The sequence below is a fragment of the Xenia sp. Carnegie-2017 genome, unplaced genomic scaffold, assembly GCF_021976095.1.
Source record: "Xenia sp. Carnegie-2017 unplaced genomic scaffold, XeniaSp_v1 HiC_scaffold_22, whole genome shotgun sequence".
Lineage (NCBI taxonomy): Eukaryota > Metazoa > Cnidaria > Anthozoa > Malacalcyonacea > Xeniidae > Xenia > Xenia sp. Carnegie-2017.
This window is the reverse complement of record NW_025813485.1, coordinates 14387190-14407751: the sequence shown is the minus strand read 5'-3', so window position 1 is coordinate 14407751 and position 20562 is coordinate 14387190. Positions and strand designations below refer to the sequence as shown.

At 32.7% G+C, this 20562-nt stretch overlaps 4 protein-coding genes across 5 annotated transcripts; 2 read left to right on the top strand and 2 right to left on the bottom strand.

Annotated features, from left to right (window-relative positions):
* Positions 1–3043: 3043 nt before the first annotated feature.
* LOC124445771 (RING finger protein 141-like) lies at positions 3044–5464 on the bottom strand. The gene is made up of 7 exons (XM_046996533.1): positions 5302–5464; positions 4858–4882; positions 4679–4790; positions 4488–4610; positions 4183–4229; positions 3365–3478; positions 3044–3290 (listed from the first exon to the last, which is right to left on the bottom strand). The coding sequence occupies exons 1-7, from the start codon at positions 5393–5395 to the stop codon at positions 3158–3160; spliced, it is 648 nt and encodes a 215-aa protein (XP_046852489.1). The 5' UTR covers positions 5396–5464; the 3' UTR covers positions 3044–3157.
* Positions 5465–5519: 55 nt separating this feature from the next.
* On the bottom strand, positions 5520–11586 carry LOC124445769 (hexosaminidase D-like). Of its 2 annotated transcripts, XM_046996530.1 has the most exons (17): positions 11451–11586; positions 10505–10572; positions 10150–10291; positions 9364–9436; positions 9179–9288; positions 8877–8964; positions 8708–8786; positions 8530–8618; positions 8116–8269; positions 7966–8037; positions 7839–7898; positions 7640–7772; positions 7292–7374; positions 6700–6787; positions 6520–6624; positions 6343–6429; positions 5520–5824 (listed from the first exon to the last, which is right to left on the bottom strand). In XM_046996530.1, exons 1-17 carry the CDS (start codon positions 11507–11509, stop codon positions 5650–5652), a joined length of 1665 nt encoding a protein of 554 aa, XP_046852486.1. In that variant the 5' UTR covers positions 11510–11586; the 3' UTR covers positions 5520–5649. The 2 variants fall into 2 exon arrangements, with proteins under 2 accessions (XP_046852486.1, XP_046852487.1); XM_046996531.1 differs by lacking the exon at positions 10505–10572 and having other exon boundaries at positions 11451–11585.
* A 40-nt stretch (positions 11587–11626) lies between these two features.
* LOC124445770 (delta-sarcoglycan-like) lies at positions 11627–15716 on the top strand. Its single transcript, XM_046996532.1, has 6 exons — positions 11627–11779; positions 12792–13008; positions 13184–13285; positions 13385–13592; positions 14411–14604; positions 15187–15716. Exons 2-6 carry the CDS (start codon positions 12808–12810, stop codon positions 15352–15354), a joined length of 873 nt encoding a protein of 290 aa, XP_046852488.1. The 5' UTR covers positions 11627–11779; positions 12792–12807; the 3' UTR covers positions 15355–15716.
* A 420-nt stretch (positions 15717–16136) lies between these two features.
* LOC124446926 (tumor suppressor candidate 3-like) lies at positions 16137–19138 on the top strand. Its single transcript, XM_046997810.1, has 11 exons — positions 16137–16320; positions 16432–16601; positions 17143–17260; positions 17331–17413; positions 17497–17554; positions 17643–17783; positions 18037–18126; positions 18197–18260; positions 18503–18577; positions 18646–18736; positions 19040–19138. Exons 1-11 carry the CDS (start codon positions 16240–16242, stop codon positions 19050–19052), a joined length of 984 nt encoding a protein of 327 aa, XP_046853766.1. The 5' UTR covers positions 16137–16239; the 3' UTR covers positions 19053–19138.
* Positions 19139–20562: the final 1424 nt, after the last annotated feature.

Here is a 20562-nt window from a genome sequence, read left to right as displayed (position 1 = left end):
TAAAGAAGTTACAACAACGTCTTCTGATCGTCGTCTTCATAGAGCGTAGACTTTAATCTTTAGTAATTAGTGTGCGTGCATGCGTGTGTGGTCTTTGTTTGCAATGAATAGTTGTGGATTATTTGTTTTCTTATTTAAATTGCGAAACAGTTGAAACTTCTTTTTATTGCAAGACGTGTGCAAAAAGATGATAATTAAATGCGTACAATATACATGGTTATATCTGAAAACAGAAAACATTCTGTTAAGTCGCTCACAAATTCACAATGGGGTGAGGCTATACTGAGACAGATAACTAAATCATCATACACTTTTGAAGAAATCACCATAGTAATTGGGTGAAAACTTTAAGATTTAATGCCCAACTATAACCTATATACTTTTTTTGTAAATTTTTTGGGCACCAGGTTTTACATAAATGCCTGCATTCACATCCGCAATGCGGTTGAGAAGTGAAATAACTAATTTTTCATCATTGATATAATAAAGTTTCAATGAAAGCTTTAAAAATTGTGTTGCTTTTTTTTTACTTTTTCGCAAATGAGACACTTCGGTTGGGAATGATTATGAAGTATGAACTACGTTGCACAACATTAACTTACAGATCTTTGATACTGTTTTTGTTATTATTAGCAAATATTTAGAAAAAATTTATCAATAAACATAGAAATTCTCTCCTATGAACGAATTACTATTAACGAGCTCACTGTCACAGCTAATTCAGCATCATCAACGATTTGTTGGAATCTCTGAATGAAACTGTCCATTTAATCTTTTTGACAGAATGATGTGAACAACAACTTGTGAATGAGTCTTTTAAATTCCATGTAGTATTGAGGAGTTGCAACCACCCAATAGACAGGATGGACTACAGGTATAGCTAAGAATCCTGGCATTGTGTAAGCACAAATTTTGACCAATAAACGCTGATTACATTCAGAACAATAAAGAATTACAAGGTAAACGGTGTTTGTTGGCATTGAAAATATGACTATGGTCAAAAAATAGAACAGAATAACTTTGACCAATCTGGCATTTTGTTTTGTCATTGTGTGTTGTTGTGTCTGAGATAAATTGAACGTGTTGTGAACAACCTTATTTCTTTTATAAAGTTCCTGCACCATACGGATTCCCATGAAAGTAATTCCTGCGGTGAAGATCCAAGACATACTCACTATTATCATTACCATCACTTTAAGGTACAATAAAAAATCTTCAACCAAGTTGGGAACCATGACCAAAATTAGACAATCCGCAAACCAATGTATAAGTAAAAGTAGAACGGTCGTTTTAACCTTGCGTGGATCAATTGTGATGCTTTTCAATGGTTTAACTATGATTGTATAATGTGTCAACGTAAGCAGGAATCCTCCAGGGTAGTACCAAGGTAATACTATGGAAAAATTATTGCTTCGAACTTAAAACTGCACAAGTTTTGCTCGGTATAACGTGAGAGTACGCAGATAGAGCCCAATAAGGTTGCTATCACGTTCACTATGCAATAATTTGCGAGATGCAAAGCTCTTGATGTCAGCGGTTTTTTATCAGGTTTTCTCAAAATTAAAAGGAGTAAGATAAGATTATTAAAAAATCCAATGACGATAAAAGCAGCGACAACAAGTTGCACTACATCAGTGAGGTCCTTTAGTTCAGAATCATCTATGGGCAAACGAAACCAAGCTTTCTCAAAGTATTGCTGTTCCCTGCAGCAGTTGGACGTATTCGATTGCATTTTTTATCTGTTACAAATTTTGCTTGTCTCGAGTCCTGTAGGTTGTATGAATAAAGTACCATTAAAGAATAGTAAAATTTACTATCATTGCTCTATAAATTGATGCTTGAATCGACTATAGATTCGCTTCACTAAATTACGTCTTCATGACTCTGCCACGTAACTGTCGACGTTTTGGTAAGTGTTTCGCTATTAATATTACTATCTAAAGGCTATAATCCATAAGAACGTAAGATGCTGCTCCCAAAAATTTTAGCACAAACTGATTGATATTATAGACTTTAGGACAACCGTTGACAACAAGTACAGTATAAAGAACACACTAGGCACAGATTAAGTTTTATTTAATTGATAAGAATGTAAATTTTTAAGTTGACGTGAATAAAGTGACAACTTACTGTGAAGATAAGGACGTAGCTGAAAAAAACTACCAAGATTATGTATAATACTTATCCTTTCCTTCGAGTAAATAAAGCAGTAAATAATCTTTTCGTAGTCTTTGTATCACTATTCCTTCTTTGTATTCATATACAACAATGTCATTAATGCCAGTACATTATGTATTATTACTCTGTTATTTGTCTAAAATTGTCAGACGGGAAATTATCGGATGAAAGATCTCAGGTACAATTTTTGTAAGAATGATATAAATGAGCTGTTTTTCATCAAACACGAAAAATTAGAAACGATAATTATAAGATAGGATCTCACTTATTAATAATTTACAGTTCGTATTAGAGCAAGCAAACTACGATGTGCGTCTATGTTAATTGGATAACGCACTTTTTTTAAATAAGTAAAGGAAAGAAACAACCTTAGTGGCTTTAACTGACAGTCTGACACGATTCAATATTGCTAGTAATGAAACATACGTTTTCTTTTCAGAATTTAATGAGCTCCCGTCGCTGGAGCTTTATTAATCTTACAAAACATCAGTACATAATTTTTAAAATGTCATTGTTCATATTCATGGAACTAAGGTAATCACCATAGGCGTACAGAGAACATTCAAATCGGGGAGATTTTCTCAATTATTTTGAAGCAGATGTTTTAATTTAATGATTTAACGACAAAGCCTCTTTCTACGGTTTTTGGAAATCGTAGTATGAAAGAACGATGTGAATTTAAAAATTACCGACAGTTTTGGTTAAAATAAAAACCGACGATCATCTAGAAAAAATTTAAAAACCATTTCTTTGAAAAGTCATGTGTCTAACACACGCTTGCCACGCCCCAGGCAATCATTCTGAGGATTTCCTACCAGTAGATTTGTAGCGCCTATTTGTTGTTAAAGCATTACAAACACGTCCGTCAAAAGTATGGTATTATAATTTAAATGTCTATAGCGAAAAAAACAGGCATTACTCAAATAAACAGCAGTATTTACAGACTATATCTTAATTGTTTTTCCTATAAATATTTACATCAATGGTCATCACTGAAGCCCATCTCATAATCCGCTATTTCGATTTGGCTAGGTTTATCAGCTAATACCCAGAGTTCCTTTCGTCCCTCGACCGTCTCACGACAAATGGGACAGGTATTGTGTTCATCAAACCTTAAATTGTAAAGATAAAAATAGAAAAATAAAATGTTGATTGCACAGGAAATGAAGGAACAAAGTATTCTTACCAAAGATGAATACATTCTTTACAATAACTATGAGCACATGCTAATGAAACATCTGAATTTCTCTCCATACATATACAGCACTCTTCCACTACCTCTCTCTGTATTTCATCCACTCTAGAATATTGAAAGATCTTATTAAAATTACTCTTAAATACTTAAAATAGGAAAATCTATGTCTCTATGTAAATGTCAAGATAGCCAAACCTGATTATTGTGTATTTGGCAGAATATATGAAGAAGCCAACATGTATTAAATCAATGTAATAACTATTCAAAATACTTTAAATAATTGTGTCACTTAAATGGTAAGTATGTTAAATGTTGTTACATTGCATTATTTGACAATTTATAAATTATTTAAGAAACAAAAGATATTTACTATATTTTCACAAGCTTACGCAAACTGAGGAGACCTTTGTTAGAACTCATGACCAGATCAGTGTAAGCCCTAGACTAAAGGTCAAGTGTTGCACATTCTTGAGAGTTCTCACAAACATTGCCAAGGTTTACCTAAGCCAGTGCGAACACAAAAAACATCTTTTACTTTTTTTTAAAATAATGATAATGCAAAACAGACAAATTCAAAACAAATGTTTTAATTTTTCTTTTAAAATGTATTCATGGCTGATTTGCAAATTCCATTGATTGAATGATTTGATTTGTTGAGCTCAGACTGTTTTCACAGACTAATGCAAACACAGCTATAGACCAATCAGCAAGCACATTTTATTGTTTTTATTTTATAAATAAATATGCACATGCAATTTCAGTATATGTGGTTCAGGTAATATGATCAAGCCAGTGTTAAAGTGTACCACCTTGAGAGGATGAGAGATATTGTAAGATCGTCATTAGTCTCAGATGTCTATAATAAAAACATTGCCATTATAAACAAATAAAAAATTAGAAACAGGGGCTAGGGAAGCAGGCTGGCCATATTGCCCTAAGATTTTAATTCTCAGGTGGTACATTTCTTGTGTCCCCTACTTAAAAATTGGAATATAAATTTAAAAATAAAGCTATTGCTTTGGTAAGGAGACAGATAACATCATTCCCAACCAACAAAGAAATACTGTTTTCAATACAATCATGTCAAACATATACATATACAAATACATCATACATTGTCTTCCTGCACTAACTGACTCTTTTTGGCATAGCGTTTACTAAGTTCGCGATATATTCTCAGAAATCGTGGAAGATCAAGACATTTCTCGGTTTCAATGGAATTTGTGGTCTTATTTATCTAAAATGTATATAAATTAGACTTATGTATCAATGAATTTAAATACTCTGATTGATGAAATTCAATACCTTGCAACACGTAATCTTAACTAATGCCTTCCATAAATAGCTAGTATCATCAGATGAAACAGCAAATAACAACTGAAAATCATTTTTCTCTGATTTTGCCAAATCATCTAGGCTACAAATGAAAAGCAGTGAGAATTGAATCTATTTTTCGAAGGATTTACACCTATTCACAAACTTACATGATGTTTAGCTCTTCTACAGCCTCTGCACAAAATAAAATGCAATGTATTTAATTAGTCAGCAATAATTTACACCAAATTACCACTTCAGAATACAACATCATAGTATTAATCGACAAATTAACAACAAACATAGATTATGAGACATTTACGAAGCAATTTATTAAATAATGAAAACGTTAATTTTCAGACTTGCAATTTGTATTATTACAATTTATCGTAATTGTGTTTTGTTTGGCATCGTATTTGCTATAAATTTGAGAGTTATTTACGTTTACAAAGCTGTAAATAATGCTTTACTAAACTTAAATACGATAAGACAGATAGCCACGAGCCTAAAAATTTATCGTATTAAAAATTACTTAACTTCCTCATTTAGACAATCGATACGGATACGACACGTTCAATGAAATAACATATTTGTGTAATTCTCGTTCAACTCACTAATTAATCCATCATAAGAGAGCGAAGTAAAATCACGAATAACTAGAGCATTGTCTTGTATAGTTTTGACTACCGTTGAATACCTATGACCCATTAAATATTGCTGGGTTTGAGATTAGACAGTAGCCATTTCTAATTCCTAATATACATTACAAATTATACAACGTCATCATACAACATACAATTTCGTACGATCGGGGAGAAATGAGAACACAAAATAGTTTTCCTCCTGAAATTTGATTCACTGTGCCCCGTGATTGCATTTATCTAAAATTTATTGTTGGTACGTGGTACCTATTTCAAATTCGTAGGGGAAAAAACATGACATGTTCTCAAACAAAATATAATTTATAATTTTAATACGGTACTTTTAATATTGTTCAAATATTTTTCTATCTCTACGGCTCGAGTCAACACATTTTCTATTTTATCGTTTATCCATTCCTCTGTCGTGTCATCATGATATACTTTTGGGAACTTTTCCCTCACCAAGTTAATTAATGGTGTAAGTCGGTTCGTTGCACTAAAAGAGACAAAAGAGGCAAAATATGAATACAATGCCGTTATTCTCTGCTAACAAGATAGTAAAAATAATCATTTCTAATTGTAATAAAAAATACAACAAAACGTCGTCAAACATATATATCGATTGTTTATATAAATGGGAACATAACATCGCATTGTACATTAAAGTAAATGGTTTGAACCCGAGAGTATCGTTACATGTTTGTAGATGAAGATCGTCCAGGTTAGTTTAGTCCTGAGAAGGACTGTTTTTGTTGTTGTTGACTGACGTTTCGACAACCTTAACGGTAGTCATCTTCATTTTGACTCTGAAGATGACTTCAGCTAAGGTTGTCGAAAAGTCAATCAACAACAACAAAAACAGTCCTTCTCAGGATTATACTAACCTGGACGATCTACATCTACAAACATGTAGCATTGTACAATGTATTGTAGCACATTTAGCAATTAGCAACGAGAAACAGAAGTTTATTAATCTTAATTCATAGGCCATAACCGGGCAAAAGGATGTCTCACCTCTTTAACTTTTGGAAAGATACAGTAAGTTGATAAATACTGATTCTTGAGGTGGCAAACTGTCTGCGATTAAACCAGGCAGGAATTCTAAAATCACCCAGTAAGTTCATCTTAAATAGTGTACGTGAGGAAAAATACATGGAAAAATTGGAAATGAAGGTACACTTTAGTCTTTACCGTTTTTCAACTGACTCAAGAGCATTATACGCTCTTCGCAATTTCAATACAATTCCATAAATGTCGTGACCAAGAAATGTTCCTTCGTCTTTTTCGCTAACATCTCTTAAAATTTCAGTCATTTTCTTATTCAAAAATACAAGATAACTAAGACATGACAATATTACTTTCTACACTCACTTAGGAATGTCATAAGAGTGTAAAAAGATGGGTGATTTGAAGCCAAGGGTAGTAGAAACTTGCCATAAAGATTTATTCGTTAATGAGCCTGAAAGAAAAAATGCCACTTGAGGTGAGTCTGTATAACGTATATTGTTTCAGATCCAGGAGAGAACTAGCAAACATAATACATTAAAAAGTTACAAAGCCTTTATCATGTTTTCGCAATTGCGCTATATAGATAGAAGATTTTACACAATTGCAATTTTTGCAATAAATTTTATAATTCCAAAATTTAATCTTCGTAGATTTTTTTAGAGCTCTAGTTCGGTAATTTGACCGTGATATCAAAAAAAACTAGGGCGAGAGCACAGATCAGACGTCATGTTGTGAACACGCTTTAGATTAGAAAACACTATATTTTACAGATAATCTCCTCGAAAGCATAGCTGTTTCATCGCATTACACATTGTGTGGTGCCGTGGATGTCCAAAAAATCTATTTCTTAAAAAAAAATACAATAGACGAGTTCCCCATGTGACATCACTAATAACACAAAATAAATTTCCGCTAAGTGTTTAATGGACATTTTAAAGAAGTAATTTAAACATACCTTCTTTTAAAATAGTCAAACAGAGACCCAATGAAGGTAGACCAGCAGGTAATAATTCACACATGGACGCATAATGATCAAACCTGACAGAAAACAAATGTACTATGAAGAGACGTACCAAAATAACTTATTTCATTCCTAAGTTAATAACTACTTACCCGCCGACCTAACTTATCGTGTCAATATGTACCTGTTCGTTCTCGTCAACCCCTAAAGTTATATCCCTTTATGTATCTACTCATCCTCAAGATTAATCCATTTACTGTAGATCAATCAAGTTACCCCCCAAAGAAGAGAAATTGTGAAAGTGAAATACATAAACTAAAACTAACATGAAATGGTTCTGACCTACTCCATCCAGTTAGAACAATTCCATTGATTTTTATATGTCGAGATAACTTTGAGTAAATCTTCATCCATGATCTATGATTTTGAAGACGAACGGAAATGGGAACAAAATTTGTCGATGGTGTTTCTGCACCTGATTAAAGCAGACATAGATGTATTTATCGCTCCAATTTTATAACACCAATAAAAAAAAGAATACCTTTAAAGGCGCTCGCCAACCACACTGACGAGAAAGCCCGAGAATATCTACGCCACATTCCTATTAGTACAGGTAATCACAATTACTTCAAATTACATATAAAAATTAAAGGATCATTGTGGAACACCTTCAGGAAAAAATGTGTCAAGTTGAGGTGGATAAGCCCAAATCATAGGTTGCACACCACTTGATCCGATCTCTTTGAAAAAAGTGCGTTAAAAATATTAACATCAAAAAGTTGAGTCAAGAAAATATAAGCTGAGAAAAAGTTAGTTACTTTTCAAGTTCTCGACACTCCATCTTCTCATCATGTCATCCCAAATTATTGGCGTGAGTTTTTTCGATACAACATTTTCAATGACAGGTAACATATGCTTGAGATAAACTTTGCTGGAAGGTTCACAAGATGAACAATCTTTAAGGCTCCAAACCTATAATATTAAATATTAACAGGGACATGTAAAATGATAGCACACATCTCGCTTCGGTAAAGAAGATAGACATGCTCGATGGTAGTTGGTATTGTTTTGCTTATAAGTTTGCTGCAGCAAATTTATTTGAAAAATCTAAAAAACAAAATCACCGACATTTTATCTCATTAACAGAACCCACTCAGGACTGTTGACGGACGACAAGAACTGACCACCAAATTGATAAATACTTAAAACAAAAATTTGTAAGTCGCGGTTACCTCATCACCACCAATATGCACATATTCAATATATCCTTCGTGTATTTTGATGATTTGATCAATAATATTTTTAACCAGAGAAAAAGAGCCTAGACATGTAAACAAAAGACAGTTAATCTAAAATGTCTCAAAACAAATGAGATTACACGTAATTTGTTTGACATAGATGAAGAAATACCTTCATGATTTGGATTAACGGCAGTTGTCATATTAGCAACATGTCTGAGATGAGAGAACTTCTTGTGTTTCAGGACAAACTGTTATTTTTTTTAAAAAAAAAGTCTATTTCAGGTATATCACCTTTTATCAGAAAATGAAAAATACAAGTAAAAAGATGCAATCTCTACCTCCATATGACCAAATGTTTGTACAAGAGGAATCATTAAAAGACCATTATTTCTTATTTCAATGAGAAATTTTTTGATTTCATCTAGACTATCAAAAACGAACAAAAATACTACAGTAAATGTTTTCATTATTGTTCTGCATTACTTGCTATTTCTGAAGCTTGTTTCAAATCATCAAATCAAATTGCAAACTTAGCAAAAACGTTAACTATGACGTAATGAAGTTGGCAACGACAACAAACTGTACACAACTGATTTCCAAAAAAGTCATATTTTCTATTGTACGTAGATTCTGTCAATACCTATATGCATTGTGCGACTTTAACACAGAAAGTTCATCATAATACGGGAACATATCTTCATATTCAACCAACAATCCCGTAGCTCCTAAGGACTTCAACGTCGGCAGTAACTAAAATTCATAACAGAGTTCTTTAGACAAGCAATGTGTGTAGTGCTTCACCAGGTTAAAATTATTTCACTGTACCTTTATGATATAAAGCATTTTTGGAGCTGCACCTTTCAAATCCAAGTGTACCAATTTATCTCCACTTATCATTCTATGAATTCAAGATACGTATGATAAGTTTTTAAGAATTTTGCCGTTGTAATCAAGGTAAAACACATGACTTAATTACAAAATGAACAGAAAAAATAAGCAATACTATAGTTCTTTATAGAAAATTTAGGCCTGTTTTAGAACTCGAACTTCCGTTTCATACGCCGAAGGCGTAGATAAAGGACGAAAGATAATGAGTTTATTGATAAAGGTGAAAGATTAATGAGTTAATTGATAAAGGACAAAAAATAATGAGTTAATTTCCTTTTTGTTTTTAATGCGTTCTGTCGGCATTCATTTCCTTTTAGAAAATTGAATATAATGTAATATTGGGACAGTTGGTAAGGAGCAATAAACGAATTTTCAGGGGTTTTTTTCCAAAAATTTTCCATGAATTAAATATCATGCATTTTCACAAGACGAAAAAACGACAGAAAATGCTCGTACAAGACGATCAAAACATTTTTTCAGATGTAACGACAAGTAGCGTATCACTTCAGGCGTTTTCACATAAATTCCTTTCCCACCCCTACTCAGTCAATGGATTCCACCACGCTTACTCGCAGTTATGCAAGATACCCAAGTATTTAAACAACAACATCTTGTTTCACAGAAAACAGGGGAAATGCTTTTTATAGAGTTTCACTTGTGTAGTATAAATAATTGCAAAGGGTTGTAACAAAGGATTATATAGAAGCAGCTCTCAATCTTCACCTTGGAAAACTCATTGATGTCATTTGAGTTAGTTTCTTTGGACTTTTCTCAAATTCTTGTTTCTTCATTGCATTTGCTATGTTGGCTTTATTTTTTGACTGCATTAACTTTGAAGTAATTTCTCCTTCATTGTGAAAATCATCTAAAACGGTTTGTGCCAGTGAAATCACAGTAAAATTAACATTTTCACATTGCAGGTGTACAAATAACAATGTACAGGGACCAGGAGGCATATTTTTTATTGGGGGACTATTCACTATCAAATTTAGGCAAAAGTAAGGCTCAAAAGAAAGATTTCAAAATTGCAGCAAAATAATTGAGATGATGTTAAGTATAAGTTGTTGAAAATTTGTACCTTTCACTTCTTTGACCAAATTTATGACTTTAATTTGAGTATGCATTAACTTTTGGAAAAACAAAATCCTATCAATGCAATCAAAATACTGAATTTTTAACAGGTGATTTTGATTTATTTTGTTCTGGGTGATATAGGCTCCCAGCAAGAATGGCTTGAACCTGGACCTGGTTGGTGTATTGAAATCATTTTCAAAATTTACTGTTGATGAATATGAGGTGGACAAAGAATTTTACATTTCAATAAATCTGTTGCTTTTATTCTAAGTTTATTAAATCTTATTGCTTGCACATGGCAAAACTTTAGGGTGGTGAGCTGGTAATGAAGTGACATAAAACAAACAAAAGATCTAAAATTTAGGGGGGTCTGGTAGTCAGTGCAACCATCAAAGGTAGTGTTGATAGTTGAAAAGAACTGTTGGGATAGTTGAAATATTGCCCTGAAAAACTTAGTTCATCTGTACTACTGCTTAGACCAATTTCTTTAGAGGGGGAGGGTGAAATCTGATGTTTCGGAGGAAGCCCCCCCCTGCACACCCCCACCTAGTAAATCCGTCCATGCTATTAGTTCAGGAAATGTTTGAAAATGTTCAAGAAACTTTCACTGCAAAATTTAAAATAGTATCAAAAGATTGGGTGATGGGTAGATTTGTTTTAAAACTGGGTGACACCTGGAAAAACTCTATGAGTTTGCTGGTCTATCACATCACAATTATTCCAGGAAATTGAAGAATGGCTCTCACAAATTTCACGAAAAGCCCATTGGAAACTTTTTTCCTATAAACCAAGAATCATTTCAATATTCCCTCCCACACCTTCAAAAAAAATGATTCACAAAATAGAATCCATGGGTTCAGCAAGAAAAAAAATTGCTGCGTGATTGAAAACTGGTACATGTTGAAATGAGTGATAAACAGTCTTCTATGTCAAATTTACTTTTAACTTACATGACTAATATTGCCACCATAAGCGGAACAAGCACTCGAAATTTAATTCTTGCATCCATGACAAGAAAGACGGCAAATGCTCAACTTTTGAGTTTTCTCGAGTGAGGTATCCTTCATTCCTCGTACATAATGTTCATACAACACGAAGTATTTCCTTTTTTTGAACTTTAATTATGCTAATCGCAAAATTTTATCAGATTCCATTCAAATCTAGAAGTGTAAAAATTGTCTGTTTCATTGCTTTCGAGGTATTTTCGTATTGAACGATCGGAATTCACCCCTGAAGTGCTGGTCTGAATCTTCTAAATACACATCTTTCCGTCAAAAAGGTAAGAAATTTAATACATCAAACATAAAAGTTACATTTACAATGTGGAATGTGGTACACGATAGTCAGTTTATCACTTTGATGAAATGTGCGCTAAAAATGTTTTTATGAATGGTAGTCATATTTATCCAAAAATGTACTCAACTAGAAATACAGTTTTTTATCGTTTATGTAAACGTCTGTGTGGCTTTTAGGAGCAAATTTAAGTAAAAAGCGTCATACTTATCTGTGTGTTATACATTTACATTAAAGTAGTTGGCCAGTTGCGAATACTTGCGATGCATTAATCAATTCAAGTCTCATTCATGCAAGATATAAACAGATGTGGCTATCATGTTGTATTGCGTAGCACCTAAGGATAATGAAAATATCAAACCCTGTAATATTAACGCTGGATTTTGCGAAATCCAATATCATTTTTTAAAGAAAACTGTTGTTGCTTAGCGTGTTAAAGTATAATTGTTTCCTTTCTCATGATTGATGGAATGTTAGTTGCAGATTCTTAAAATCATACTTATATACAGACTCATACTATTATGCTTCGTAGTTAGTAATATCTCTAATATAAGGTGAACTAGAAAATAACGAAGGTGAAAAGCTTGTGTTTACTAACTATTTATGATAAAATGATATTCATTGCACGTATTATTCATGAGAGTTAAAAGGGAAAGCGATGACAATGATTTTTACAACATTTCAATATCAAATTATTGAAACAGGAAAATCATATATGCATAACAATGGATGGGACTTATAATTTTATTGCTGCAATCTAAACGTATTCTTCTGTCTAACAGTAGTGTTTCAGCGAGATTTGAGCGAAGGTTTTTAGGTTTATTGAAATTAGTAAGTATGTGATATTTCTAGTTTATTGGAATTTTCATTTCTTGCTTTTTTGATGTTATGATTTCTTTCAAAAGCATTTGCTATTGATATGAATTATTATTAATGTCTTATTGTGATCCAAAGTGTAAACTATGACATTGAGAAAAATATACTCTTTCAATCAACAGCAGTTCCAGCAAAATCATGTCTGGACAGCAAGATCGAAACCAATTGAATGATGACATTGATTATCAACGGCATGATCCTGTAAATATCATATATAAAATTGGAATCTATGGTTGGAGAAAAAGATGCTTGTATCTGCTTGTTCTTATTGTCACAGTCGTCACAATAATTAATCTATCTCTTACTATCTGGATCATGCATGTCATGAATTTTAACTTGGTAAGTGTGTTATCTTCTATCTTTAGTTTTTGAATATTTATGTAATGTCAATGTATTATACATAATCATTAGTTATTAGTGTAGATGTAGTTATACTTGTCATATGTTAAAAAATACATAGAGTATGTTTGAAAACTAATTTCCTCTATATCAAGCAATATTTATCTTTTTTAAGGATGGAATGGGAAAGCTGAAAATCACCAACAAAGGTGTTCTACTTCAAGGAAATGCAGAGTTTGTGAAATCACTTCATGCAGAATCCATTGAAACAATAAAGGTATTATGTATTATGATTTTGGTTATTGCTACTCAAATTCCACTTTAATGGATTCACTCTTTGAGAAGTGGTTTCATTGTAATTTTCCCCATTTTATAGGGCAAGGAATTGACTGTCCAGTCAACAGCAAATGTGACAGTAAATTCACGAAATGAAAGTGGCGCGATAGTATCACAATTTGTCGTTGGAAAGGGAGAAATTGTTTCTAAACAAAAAGTTTTCAAAGTTCATTCAAATAATGGAAAAGAACTTCTCTATGCAGATAAAGATGAGATTCGCTTTGGATATGACATGATAAAATTTGCAAGTATGTACCAACCACTTTCTTTTATGGATGACGTGTGTATATAATTCGACTTATATTGACATAAATTACCCAGATCACATTATCAGATGAAAAGGACCATTTTAACCTATAAGAGCATGGAGTTTTTGATTGATTTCTTTATACTTTTTTCCCTGATTGTCCATGCGGTTTATAAAAATTGTATATTTCTTTGTTTAATACCCATGTGACTAAAACAATTGTTTAAACAAAACTTTGTTTTTAGTTTTTTCCATTTATTAATTTCATGTATTTTTTTGGCACAACAAGGCATTTTTGTCTTTTGTGTAAAAGTAACTTTACGTTTGATGCTTGCTTGTGACGTGAAATTTTCATTAAAAATCTTTTGATCTTTCTTACCATCATCAATGTCTGCATGAGTATTGAATAATTAAAGTTTACATCACAAATTTTCATTTGTTTGATTAGTAAGCATACAAAACAATGTTGTTCAAAAGAATGTTTATTAGACCATTACAATTTTACAAGGTTTTTTACTTAAGACAATAAAAATTTTGTGCATTTACACTTTAGTCAGTAGTTTCTTTTCTTTAGATGATTCTGATTCATTCTGTTTATAAGTACAAACTTACAACTTATGAAGCCATTTCAAGGAAAACACAAACATTGAAATTATAAGTAAAATGTATTACGTATATTTGATGATTTCAAAGTAACGAAACTTTGAAAGCCAAGTCAAAACTACCCTTGAAATTATGTGAACGTACGTACGATGCAAAACGTCAACAATGTTTTGTTTAAACTTTACTCACTTCACAACAAATCTGTTCAATCTTTAGATGATGAAACAACTGCAAACTTTACTGGAGCCTTGCAAACTGAGGATGTCCGTGCTCCTCCATACAAACATCTTGAACTTCACTCTCCAACCCGATCTGTTTATCTTCAAGCTCCAAAGCATATTAATCTTAATACGAAAGGTGGTGATATTTTTGTTCAAAGCAAGAGCTCAGCTTCATTTGAATCCAAAGAGGTAAAGATGTGTTTTTAAGTTTTTTATTATGCTTTATGATCAGTTCATGTTTCGTTGACAGTGTGGATGAGAAAAGGTTATAGAGTTATGAATGATCTTAACTATTAGGTTCGCATTGTACTGGTCCTACTTTTAAGTTTTTTTTTCTCAAATCAGAGAAAAAACTGCCATGTTTTTCACGTAGAATGCCAGCTGTTTATTATAATAAATAAATAATATACAGTTACCACGTTTTCACATGCAGTAACATGTGTTTTTCTTGGCTTTGCCTTTCTACTGGATTTGCTTATCATGGCATCTTTTGCTTAAAGGAGAAACAGCTCGACATATATGCGTATTATTACTTGGAGTCTATTTAAGTGTGTTTTATCATTGACGTGTAATACGTAAAAAATTACCCTGCTCCGAGATCAATCTGGTACACGTAAAGTGTTAAGAGATCTACGGCCGTTCCGTTAGATAGGTACATATCTGTATACATATGGCATCAATGTAATATTATTCATAGATGATTGACGTGAATTATGCTACTTTATTTTTAATACTTATATAGCTACATTGTTATAACTTTTTTTTTTAAAGTTCGTATTTGACGGAAAGATAATCAAGTTCGTCGACTTACCTTTTGTCAGAGGAAGTAAAGCTATAAATAATAGTAATGCGAAGGAAGTTTGTATTTGTGAAAATGGTCGTTTGTTTGCGGCAGATTCTAGTTTAAAATGCGCAGCCACTGCTGGCATTTGTAATTAGGATAGCTGTGACTTTTGCTGTTTCGAACATTTCTAGTAAATAATTTTTATGACAAAGATGTGGTATACCAGAACGATGAAGAATTTTATTTGGCCTTTTGTAGCTAGTTATAGTTTTATGTATAGTAATTGCTTCCAATTTGGTATTATGTAAACACGATGAGCTCCGAATTGATATAAGGAAATTCGGAGACGAACAATTATCATTTAAGTTCTTACGTATTAGCTATGTTTATTTTATCATGAAGCTAACTTTTCTTCTTAGCTGTTGTTATTATTAGAAAGTATATATGTAATGTTAACTTAACTGTGCAAGTTGCTGAATTTTGAGAATACTTGTATTAAATGGTTCAGCATTTTTAAGGCTGTTATGCTTGCGGCCTGTACAAATTTAGCAGGTTATAGCTGTATTACTGTTACATTGGCGGGGGTAAAAACATTTCAATACTTGCAACAGATATGAGTTCATTCAGTCGTAAAGAGCCGTAGAAAATCTGATGATTTTTCACATCTGGATAACACAAACATTTTTAAAGAGTATGACTTAGATACTTTTTCTCTCTTGATTTCGTGTTGTGATAGAGTTTTCGATGGAGGCCAGCTAACTCAATTTCCACGGGATCTGTCATTTCTAGGGGAGGGTGTATATATTTTCCCCAACTCACAAAGAAGGTTCCGCCGTATTTTCACCCGACCAACGCTAAAAAGTTTGCTCAACTTTTCAGTCTTAAAACTTTCTTGGGGGAAGCTTCCTCCCCCCTGTCCCCTACGCCTATGTCCGCGAAGGAATTAGCAAACTGCAAAATCGTGAATTTCATGAAATCAATAAAAGTGTTGCAGCGGTTGAATAACGCAGGCGCATTTGGAGTAACAAGCAGTCTTCAAGATGGCTCGTGTAAAAAGTGTTCTTGTTTTCATTGTCCTGAGTTTTGCTTGTTTAGAAGCCAAACGGAAAGTAACCAAAGAGGTATACGATTAAATATGGTATTAACTTTGCAAAACTATTTTGAAAAATTTACAATAAGTAAATTCACCTGTTTTGTCTCTTCGTTCATGTCCATTTTCGTCGTTAATTAAGTCTCAGTTAGAAACGAAAGTCAAGCAACTTGTGGACTGGACAAGCAGAAGACCTATCATCCGAATGAATGGTGACAAATACAGATTATATGTAAAAGGAGTTCCAAGGAATTACTCTATTATTTTGATGTTAACGGCACTTGCTCCGCAGAGGAAATGTGCAGTTTGTAGGTAATTTTTAGTGTAGTCTTGTGGACAGAGTAAAACTGTGTTAATACACCAAATTGAAATAAAACGTGTACATTGTCTGATTAAACTCTCTGGCATACTCTTATTACATTCAGATAAATTTTTTCCTGGATTGTGAAGGCTCTTAAGTCTTAAATACAGTACTTTTGTCATACACTTTCCTAGAATGCCTTGCTCTGTTGAACATAATTATTGTATTGTCGTTTTAAATGAACGAACTTATACATTAAAGTGCTTCACTTCAAAAAATAATAGTATCATTTTTGTTTATGGCTATCTTATTCATTTTTTACTTGGCTTGAAAATTCGTATTTAATGAAAATATATAACTATACTGACTTTGGCATGAGATAACTGCTTAATTTATATCCATGAATCAACAACTATTTCATAAACTTATGTCTGTATATCTTGACTTGTCTTTGTCTTAACATCTCTACATTTTTATGTGGAGAAAAAAGAAATATATGGGTTTATATTCAACTGACAAATTAAAGTGTTATGACTGTGTAATTTTTCATAGGGAGGCAAATGCTGAGTATCAAATACTGGCCAATTCATGGCACTACTCTCCAAGTTATTCAAACCAATTGTTTTTTGCAATGGTGGATTTTGATGAAGGATCTGATGTGTTCCAAGCAGTATGATTGTAACTGTCAGCAATAAAAATACGTTTTCCCTATTTTCTCATGTTTTTTCCCTTCTTTATAGCTGAAACTAAATTCTGCACCAGTTTTTATGCATATTCCTGCAAAGGGGAAAGCAAAAAGAGGTGACAGCTATGACATCCAAAGGTTTGTCACTGCCAATGATTCTGGTGTTGATTTCATTCTAAAATTTAAAAGAGGACACTCAAAACTATTTTTATGTCTTTAAGGATGGGGTTTTCAGCTGACAATCTTGCTCGCTGGGTTGCAGAGAGAACTGACATTAATGTAAACTGACTTTTGAAAGTTAATTGCTATCTCATTTTTTATATTTAGTACCCACTTTAATTTGTCTATAATTTTTCCTTTGTTTTAGATTCGTGTTCTTCGTCCTCCCAACTACATGGGAGCTCTTGCTTTGGGCACCTTAGTTATAATCATTGGTGGTTTACTTTATGTCAAAAGAAAAAGTTTAGAATTTCTTTATAATCGGTCTTACTGGGCAATTTGTGCTTTAGTAAGTTATCATTGTTTGCAATTAATGTTTAGGATTTCTTTGTAATCGGTCTTTCTGGGCAATTTGTGCTTTAGTGAGTTATCATTGTCTGCAATTAATATGAAAATTGCTTTTGTCAGTTTATCATAAACTTTCTTTGACACTGTCATTTGTATATGTTATAGTAGCATATTGTAGTTACGATGTTTATACATGTAGAGAAATATTTGAATTTAGTAGTACTAGTAATAATCATTTTGTTTGTTTTATATAGTCCATTGTCTTCTGCATGTTGTCTGGCCAGATGTGGAATCACATTCGTGGTCCAGCTTACGCTCACAGAAACCCTGAAAATGGACAAGTGGTGAGTCTTTATAAACAAAACATTTACTGAAAGATAGTTGTATAATTGAACAATTGTTTTGATTTTTTAGAACTACATCCATGGCAGTAGTCAATATCAGTTCATTGCTGAAACTCATATCATCCTTGGTCTTTGTATCTTTATCAATAAAGTCTTTATTTACGTTTTGATAGCATTGCTCTTTTTGAGTAGCAAATTGTATTTGAATAATCATTGCTCTTCATTGCTTCATACAATACGCTCATTTATTTGAAGGTGCATTGTATTGAATGCAGTGGGTTTTAGTTACGCTTTTTGCTTTTGCTTGAAAAGTTCCTTGCTAATTGAAATGTTTATAATTATTTAATGTGTCCACTCCTTAACTTGAACGTTAAAGATGCAGCTTATACCATTGGCCTCATTCTTTTGAATGAAAAAGCAATAGAAGCTGTTGATTCAAATAAAAAGAAATGTAAATTTGTCTCTAAAGACTGGATTTGTAATGCTTCCTAATCATACATCACTTTTTTTTATTTTTAGTGCTTACTATTGGAGGTCTTGCATCCGTCGTAATCTTTTTCAGTTTGCTGTTGTTCATTTTTCGTTCGAAATACCATGGCTATCCATACAGGTATTTTCTAGGACATAATAATTGAATATTTGGGTCGAAATGATTTCTTGGGGAAATTTTGTAACACGTTGATGGATCGTTGATGGAACTGGAAAACACAAGTATTCAAATGATAACACAAGTATTCAAATGATAAATGTGTAATACAGTATATTATCATTTCAAATTATTAAAAATTGAAAGCTTTGCTAAAACAGTCCTTCAACTTAGCTACATACGTAAACATACGTACGTTAACGATTTCTCTACACAGTCTGATGTATTTCTCATTCTAAATCTAATGACGTTTTCTCCATTTTTTAGCTTTTTATTCTAGAGACGAATGATTTAACTTCTTATTGGATTTGTCCTATTTACTTGTAAGAATTTTAAATAAAATGGTTCCACCATTGTAAAATTCAATAAGGTTGAAGTTGTTTTTTGAGTTTCTAATAGACTTAAATCATTTGTCGTATGCACCACGACAATGAGGTGAACAAGTTGATACATTTGTCTGGCATTTTATGCCTCGAACTTTTGCCGATATATGAATTTTAGATACATACATACATAAAGTCATAAGCGGGACGACCCTTGAAAATTTACGATCCATGATTGTACTTCTTAGCGTTTAAATAATGTGGCGTCGCTAATTGAGGTCAGCCAACTTGGTGGTGTGATGCAAAAGAATATTTTGTCAGTGTTATTGTGAGCACCAGCCGACGTGGGCTTGCAACATTGTCTGATAAATCTTAAGAGAATGGTTGTAAGTCAAGCATTGAGGTTTTCTTTTGTTTGTTAATTGTTCCAATGAAGAATAGGAAATTATATGTCACTTCAAGTTTTATTTCGAAGTTCTATATTTCTATGGTCAACTGCACATCTTTCAAAGACAGCAGATGGGAAAATGGTCGACACAAGATAATGAAGCTTAAAATTACCGTCCAGAGATTCAACGAAACAATATACGAAAGAAATTTCTGGATTGATGTTTTTTTGTTTTACCTAGTCAACCAAACCCTATTGTTCATTTTAAACAATAAATTTTCATCAAAGAACTAATCAGAGCACAAGTTTTTGATGTAATTAATCATATTGAATGCAGTTTTAACGTTTTTGCGCTATATAAATGCTGGCTACAACGTATGTTGCAAGAACTCGTCTGTTGGCAAAAGTTTAGTACTGAAGAAACTCCAGTTTTTGTGTGAAAACTCGTCTGCCACCTGTTTGTTGTAAGTTGCTCTTCTAATCAGTGTTGACAGCTTTGTGTGAACATTTTTGAATTGAAGACGGGATTCGGTTCTTAGGTACATGATAACGATCTCTACTAGGGAACGAACTTGTCAAAGGTATGTAACCTCATGAAAACTTGGCTTATCTTGTACTGAAACGACGAAACAGAAATACTAATGACAGCATTCTTTTTGAATGGTTTAATAAAACAAACTTTGTTGTGTATTGTTAATACGTATATCTTTCATTTTACAAGGAAACTTTTGCATCAACGAAGGACAATAATTACAAATTATTTGGTGACGTGGTTTTTCTCTAGTTTGGATTTCTTGTGAATGCAGTTGTTCATGTATGTAGCAGTGAAGGGCCCCACTGTTGCGTGTTTGATCAGCTGATATTCACACTGAATTCATACTACAATCAACATGCTACGGATATGTCGGACAGGTTATACTGGCTGGCACTGCGATGGTAATTGTATGAAATACTCAGAATTCAAATTGAAACTTTGTAAATCTTCTGGCAGGCCTTACTGTCGCAATTTTAAATAACTTTATGATAAACTTTTGAATAACTTTCTCTAGGGCAATCTATGTACTTTGTTGGTTAGCCAG